General features: G+C 38.4%; 1 protein-coding gene across 3 annotated transcripts in view; it reads left to right on the top strand.

The window, feature by feature from the left end:
* CMC2 (C-X9-C motif containing 2) overlaps positions 1-7,968 on the top strand; it is a 14,567-nt gene continuing 6,599 nt past the window's right edge. Inside the window, exons 1-2 of one of the 3 annotated variants that reach the window (XM_031058463.1) lie at positions 1-21; positions 6,158-6,294. In XM_031058463.1, coding sequence (XP_030914323.1) covers positions 6,214-6,294 — 81 coding nt within the window. In that variant the 5' untranslated portion in view covers positions 1-21; positions 6,158-6,213. Of the gene's footprint in view, positions 22-44; positions 596-2,706; positions 2,800-6,157; positions 6,295-7,968 lie in introns of those variants that run through there. The other 2 variants (XM_005422787.2, XM_031058464.1) reach the window with 2 other exon arrangements.

Below are 7,968 nucleotides of genomic sequence, written 5' to 3'. Positions count from 1 at the left end.
CTGCGTCCGCCCCGCACAGGGGTGAGTGAAGGGCGGCCTTGGGAAGAGCCAGCAGGAAAGGGAAAAATTCAGGGAAAAGAGGGTGTATAGGGAAACCATTCCCCCTCCTGCCGTATTCCGTTCCAATCGCCTGGCTTTGGGGGGGCCGTGCCGAGCCGAGCTCGGGTCCGCCTTCTGGGACTCTCCGCTCACCTCGTGACGTCCTCCGGAGCGCCCGGAGGGCTTTGGGAGGGCGGCTCTGAGGGGGATCTGGGGTCTCTCCGCTGTGGCTGCCGTAAGCTGCTTCTCCTCTGTCCGTGTGTCCGTGTGTCCCATCGCTTCGTTAAGGCCTCCCGGGAGCAGTGAGGAGCTGCGGAGCTGCTTCAGTGGGACCCCCCGCATTAACGTGGTAACAGCAGCTGCCAGCCCCTCGCAGCCCGTGGCAGAACCGTGCTGCTGGGCAATGTTTACTTTCTGCGAGTGCCGCCTGCCTTTGGTCACGGGATCGGTTTGCTAGAGGGGTCAGAGCCTGTCTTTTCCAACATGGAAACGGATCCTCTTGCTCCCTTTCTCTCTGAAGGAGAAAACCTGTTTTACAGTAACAAGATTTTGACAGGTTCGTAGACTTCTTCTTTGGGAAATCAATAAAATGGAGATGGAATGAAGCTTGGTCTGGTGGATGCAGCTGAAGTATGAGAGCAGCTGGCAAAACAGGAATTTGGTGACAGCACCTTGTCCTTACGTAATTGTAGAGTGAGTTGGGTTGGAAGGGACCTCAGAGATGATCTTGTTCCAACCCTCTGCCACAGGCAGGGACATCTTCCACTGGACAGTGCTTTGTTTTATGCTGTCTGGATCCTGTCATTGTTAACTGCATATTCTGCAATATATCCCACTAATCGTGTCACAACTCTGCTGATGTTTCTTGTATGAATACAACCTTAAATAATTCCCAGGAAGTGAAAATATCTTCTAGTGCTTTACTCAATCAATCGCCTATTTAAACCTTAAATAAAATTATAGAAATTAGTATTCAAGTTGGTGTTCCACCTGCTCTGTTCCTTAGGATTAGCACCTTTTTAGCTTATTTTTCTAAGTATGAAATCAGGTATGGTGTAGTTTCTTCAGGTACTAAAAGCAGGTGAGTTAATTCTGCTGCTGTGAGGGAGGTTGAATTGTTGGTAGAAAGCAGTCATGTACAAAGAAAATCAATATGAATCCTACTCATCAACATTTTAAAACATATTATTCTGTAGGTTCAGGGAAAGTAAATGCATTCTACATAATTAAAAAGATCTCAAAGTAGACATAATTTACCCTTTTTCTGTTTCCTTTCTAGTCTTCATAGATAAGTTTGTAAATTATTTTCCCTCATTCTAATAAGTAATGTTGAAAAACCAGTGCATAGTTTTAGAGACTGAAATTCAAGAGGTCGTGAGTAAATTTCGTAAGATTTTGCTAAGCTTAGTTTATTAAAGTGGATTTTTAATTTCTTGAAGATGCTGGAAAGTTTGGGGTCATTCTCAATGAATGCCTAATCATATTCTAAAGGACAATAGCACAGAGTGACACTTGAATATCCTGGTCCTGGAGGATGTTAATTGTATTACTGAAAGGTAGAAACAAAGTCCTGACTTTTGAGTTCTCTTGGGTTTTGAAATGGTGTGTGTCAACAGTGATTTCTCATTTCACTGATCTCTGAGTATTCAAAGCTTTTGTCAAAATTCTTTGTGTAGGAAAGAACATTAGGAATGCAGGAGTTCTGCTGAAGTGGCACGAATGATACCTTGAGGTAAACACCAGCCTGTTAGGTGTGGAGCTGAATTTTTTATGCTAAAAATCTGTACAATCTTAGAGAAAACAGGATTTGAGTAAACAAAAAGTTGTTGAGATTGTAAATATTTTTTCCAAACACCAAACAGAACAATACTGTGTAACCGAGAATGTGAAACTCCAAATGTTTTGTATTAATCTAGTTAGACAGTGGCATTAACCACAAAAATAAATATTAAACGTGGAGAGTAGGGGGGGCGGATTTGTTCCCCTCCCTGCTGTGAGTCCCTGCTGGGGTTTGCACGGTCCTGCTGCCGCCTTGTGGGCGTTGTTTGAGCGCTTGCAGCAAATGTTTGTGTTCTGTGTTCCTGGTAAAGAGCTTCATCCTTAGCAGTGTAGGTGCTCAGGTGTCATTTTTCATCAGCAGGGTTGCTAAACAAGGATTTGCATTTCGCTTTAATAGGTCATTTTTCTGAACAGTGTGTGAATTTATGTCGTTTGGGTTTTTTTTACCATTGACCTTAGAAAGTTGAAAAAAATATGATTGTGTTCTTTTCAAATGGAAAAATAGTAAAAGTCGGTTTAAAAAATAGTCTTCTAACATGTTTTAATTAAATATGGAAAAAGCATCTTATGGAAACAATTACCTAGACCTAAACCTTCCCTTCATTGTTGCCCCTCAAGCATGGAAAGATTCAGCATTGGGCTAAGCAGCAAAACTAAAGGAACCTAATTCAGTTTTTCTGCTGCATCAGGGAGCTGGTTAGTTCATATTTATGGGAGTTTCTGAGGAAAGAAAGGAACTTCCCTGGATTCCTGACATGCTGACCTCATAGTTGATTTTGGGAAGAAGTGGGAATGTACTGAACCCTTTGTTTCTCCACACAGGAAGCGTGAGGAAGTCAAGAGGAGAAATTAGAGTTTTATCCTAAATTTTGGTGTCAAACATGAAATGTCCACAGTGTTTTTCCCTGCTCTTTTGGGTCAGCCTTTGGTTTCTGCCTCCTTCCTGGGTGTCTGCAGTTTTATTTGAATTCTGTAGTACATGTAGGTTCCTTTTGCAATTAATAGGAAATATTTAATGTATTGAACACATATATAGATCAATTTTCATATTAGGGATGAGTATCACATCTCAATAATTTATGTGTTGATTGCTTTTAGAAAATTTGAGATGCTCAGTCTCCCAAGATTGCTTACACAAGGAATTATCTCATTATTTTCTAAACAGAAATATTAGTATTGGAAGTTCAGTATCATTATCAGAGAAATTTCAGCTTTAGGCTTTTGAAAAAATTTTTTTTTGTTGGAAACAATACAGCTAGAATATCCTATATTTTCCCTACTTAAGGAGAAACCAGGCAGGATATGACACTGGAATGAGACAATTTCTTAATAATTTTTTCCCAGGACAATAACATAGATCTAGAAACTGGTTTAGGAAGTTGAAAGATAATTTATCTTTATCCATGTCTTCTATGTTCAGAGACAAATAGTTCATAGAAATGTTTCTTTTTAAGGTATTTTAACCAAATTATTGAGATACCTATGTAATGTAATTTTTATCAAGAAAGAAAAAAATTGCACTGAATCTCATATCAAACACATTAAAGGGCAGAGCATTTCTGTGCAAACCAGTGAAATGTGTCAGTGCCATTATGTAAAGAGATAATTTCTTTACTTCTCTCCAAATAGTCACTTCAGATATTAACATCTGCTTAGCATTTTGCAGTTCTAAAGCAATTCCTGTATTTTCTAAATATTGTTCTTTTACTTCACTTCCAGTATTTCTTCTACAGAAATTGTGTGTTTACCTTGGCATTCTTTACCCCACATTTCTGTTAGTAGTTTCCTCAGAGCAATTTATATTGCTTATTCACAATTTTTCCTGTGATTTTTTTGTTCTGTTTTGTTTTCCTAGTATTCTTTTATGTATCAATTCCCTTTAAGTTACCTGTATAAAATTCTGTCCATTTGGACTTAGATTCTGGTAAGATAGCAACTTGCAATTCTTATATTTCATTAGAATGTTACTAAAAAGAAACTAAGGAAACCCATGTCCTTTCTTCACACAAATTGTTGTTTCTATTGAAACTCTTTTTTTTTTGTCAGAGTCATTCCCCTCCAGCGAAAAGATTTAAGCCTTCCCTGCTCATTTATAGACCACTGTCTAATCTGACATTTCTAAAGATCAGTTTAATATTGAGCACTGGGAACACTGCTCTGTCCTAACTTCTGAAGTGCTTAAAGCCTCCAGGGAGGCTCAGAAAGATGTTTTGTTACTTAGTCCATCACATCCTGCAAGAACTGAGTGCTAGAACTTGAAACATTCTAGTATTAAATGGTTTTTGAAGATTTCAGGAGTACTGATCTGGTGTGACAGTTTAGACCTTTGATTTGTGGCATCTATTCCACAAGAGGGGCCACTGGAAAATCCCTTGGAGTTGTTAGAAGGCTTTTAACTAAAAATGCACCATCGACTCTGGTGGTGGCATTGGTGGCTATCATCCACTGTCTGAGAATACTTCTGCAAAGAATGGCAGTGATTACTGTTCTTGGTTTAGAAATAATGACTCTTTCCTTGAAATGCTCCGTTTGACTTGCTGGCCTGTGCTGATGTGCATTCCCTGTTTCACTGGACACTGCTCTGGCTTTCTCCTGACTGCCAGCTCAGATGACAGTTTTAGGAGGCACAGGCAGAGCTGAATGATGAAGAGCTTTAATAATCATCTGAGTTCCCACATGGTAAAGTTACACACAACCATTGAGCTGGTCACACTCTCAGGGGAATGCTAACTCCAGAGCTATCAAAAATGCTCTACCAATAAATTTAAAACATATTGACTTTGTGTGGCATGCAATCAAAAGCTGGTGGCAATAACACAGCAGGGTTCATAATCACTTTGCTGTTACAGTCGTGCTCCTGCTGTCATATTTCTAAAGGTTCATTTGTTAATTTGTTGGAGAGAATGCTTAAGCAACTTGTACAGTTTCCAACAACTTCTGTGCTAAGAGTAAGTGTAGTAGGGGGAAGGTTTTTGGAAGAAATCACTACAGATAGTATGGGGGAAGGTTTTTGGAAGAAATCACTACAACACTACGTGGAACATATTCTCATGGTTCTCAAGTGGCTTTTAAATGTTTGGATTTTTAAAATTAAGTTTGCTTGTGGGAATCCAACTCTTGTTAAGCTGAACACATAATGGGAAGTACTGGATATATGAGTGCACATATATATTAAGCTGAATATATTCCTTGAGCATTCTAGGAATAGCAGTGGAGATTATAATTGTCAGACTTGCAACTGAATTTTGGGATTTTGCAATAGTAAAATCTGAGCACAGGTTACTTGTATTTGTCCAGTCTGTCTAGCAGGAGTGTTAAGACAGTGGTGGCTGCTTACTGCAAGTTGTAGTGGTGTTTGCCTGGTGTATTGCAACTGGAAAGGGGATCCCTTTGGGAGAGGGGGAGATGACAAAATACTTAGCAAACAAACAAACATCTCCCTAATTCAGTGGCAGTATGGGCCATAAAAATAAAATTTCACCAAGCTGAGCCCCTTCGTCCTGGAATGAACTGGATTTTTCTCTTCCCCTTCTTGGTTATCTTCCTGAACAAAGATGTCATCTTCCTTCAGCCACTGTCATATGATGCTTTCAATCCATTTCAACTAAAGAACTTGCTCCCTCCCCACAGAACCCTGCAGGAAGGGGTGTCCCCTTTAGTGTTTCAGAGAGAAAACATCAGAGAAACCTAAATGCTTCCTTCCACTGTGTGATGGAGTGGGGGATTCATGTAGGAGAACAATCCCATTGCTTTTAAAGGAGCATGGTGAAAGAGCAAGAGGCAGCAACATGGAGTTGCAAGAAGGGACATTTCAATTCTTAGTGATTTAAAAAAAAGTATAAATACTGTTTTGATGACGTGATTAAGTATTGGTTTTTAAAGCATCACCAATGTCTGGATTAGGATTTTTTTTAAAGTATGTAGATAGCTAAAAAAAATGCCAGTTCTCAGAGTGCTTTGTGCTTCCTGTTGTAATCTTTGTAAAAGGTAGAAAGAAAATCACATACACTTAACTTTTTAAAGTAAGAAAACAGAAAATGGAAGTAGGAAGACGAAAAGATAATCTGGAGTTCAAGAAAGATTAATGCTGGTAGAGAGTCCTTGAAAATTAAAATCTTAGCTGTGTGTTTATGTCTGTGATAGCCAAGATTATAAATTTCTAGCTGACTGTTAACATTTGGATTGTGTAGAAGATCAGACATGTGCTGGGTTTAATGACTGCAACCATTTGATATAAATTATATGCATTAACTGCATTTTGATCTCAAATATTGTTAAAATAACACAGTGATAATATCTTAAATCAGACTTGCTAGTGACACTATTTTAATGTTGGCAGGTGGAAATTTTCTCAGATTCCTGTCCCTGTGCTACTAAAATCATCCGTAACTAAAGATGCATCCAGACCTGTCTCCTCATCTGCACACCGAAGAGTGTAACCTAATTATCAGTCTGCTCAAGCAGTGTCACAAGGAGGTAAGAAGTGTTGAGCAGAGAAAAGAGTGGGTGGGTTGGGGAAATGAGTGTCAGATAAATTAGTGGTGATATTCTATGATCATGGAGAGAAAACCCTCCTCCAGGCAGAACAGCCATGAAATACAACTGGTGTGTTTTCACTGAAGAGCTGTCTGATGACTGTATGTAAAATCATGCCAGTGATTTATTTAGGCAATACAACATACCTTAAAATTTTCTGTGCTACAGCTGAACACTGGGACCTATTTTAAGAACTGGACTAACTTCTGCATCTCTTAGTACTGTGAATCCCTCAAAAAACAATAATAAAATCAGTTTCAAATGCTCTCTTTTGTATGCTCACAGCATTTCCATCTTCCAGCTGTCCCTGGGGCAGATGCTTCAGTGTGGTTAGAAGCAGATGTGTTGCTGGGGATCCCAAGAGCCACATGCCTGATGTTCAGTGCTTGGAGAGCTGATTGGGAATTACTCCTTGACTTCCATCTTCTTATTAGGCACCCACTCAAGGATGTGAAATACTAAGTTGTCTCCAGGCTTCTCCAGGCTCTTCATTGCTTCAAGATTATGGAATCCTCATCTCACCTGTTTAAAAGCCTTTTTAGAAATTTGCTTTGTCTCCATCTCTTAGATGTAGAAGATTTGGCCCCTGCATTGAAAGCTTTCTGCAGCATCATTGCAATGTTGTTAATTATTTTCCCAGTACTTTCTAAATAGATGTTCTGAAGAGATAATCTTGCAGTATTAGTGCATTAAAAAGTTAAATTTCATTGTTTTTACCAAGATAGAAATATTTAAATATTCACTATGAGTGTGAAAGCTCTTGATTTACACCAGTACATGCAATCTACAATATTTTCACCTCCATGGTTGGTTGTGATGTTGATCGTTTTTTCTAATGCAGTTGGATTCTAAGACAATACAAATGTTAGCTTTATTAGTTTTGAACAGAATTGTAAATTTTTCTTTTCAAAAGCCATTGCAGGATGGGAAGCAAGGCTGATAATTCACAACATGTGAGAGAAGACGTTTTATCTGATAGATGGGTAACAATATTTTTGCAAGATTTTAATATAGCTAAAGTAACATATTAAAAAACATTTTCAGCACCACACTTTGTTATGATTTTTAAATTACAGCAATGAAGGGAGCAGAGTTTTAATACTAAAATTCATTTGCAGGGAGTATATTGTTCTGGTTTTCTTCAGCAACATGTAATTTGTTTTGTTGGCACTTGGAGTGCAGTATCTTGAAAGATCAGCACACTGCAGTCTGTTGACACCATCTCATAGGTGGTACTTCCCATTCCACTGCTCCTGCACAGAACATCTCCAAGCTTTAAAACTAAAAGTTGAATTGAATGTAGGAATTACACTTTTCTTCCCAGTTCAGAAATTTTAATTTGCCTTAAAAATGCTTTAGGTAGTTTGAGAGATTGTAGAAACTTTTTTCCTTTTTTAGTTGAATTTTTTTTTTGCAACAACTTTAATATTATAATGTAGGTAAATGTTCTGTAGCTAGAATTTAGTGAGAAGACTGCAGGTATCAAAAGGATTGCCAAATAACCATCAGTTAGGAGAACAGGTGGCATGTAAGCAATATAAAGTGAAAGTGTTGTAATTATGTTTTCATAATTGTGAAAACAAATCCAATTAGGAAAGAAAATACATTCAGATT

The sequence above is a fragment of the Geospiza fortis genome, unplaced genomic scaffold, assembly GCF_000277835.1.
Source record: "Geospiza fortis unplaced genomic scaffold, GeoFor_1.0 scaffold97, whole genome shotgun sequence".
Taxonomy (NCBI): domain Eukaryota; kingdom Metazoa; phylum Chordata; class Aves; order Passeriformes; family Thraupidae; genus Geospiza; species Geospiza fortis.
This window is presented reverse-complemented; position numbering and strand designations above follow the sequence as displayed.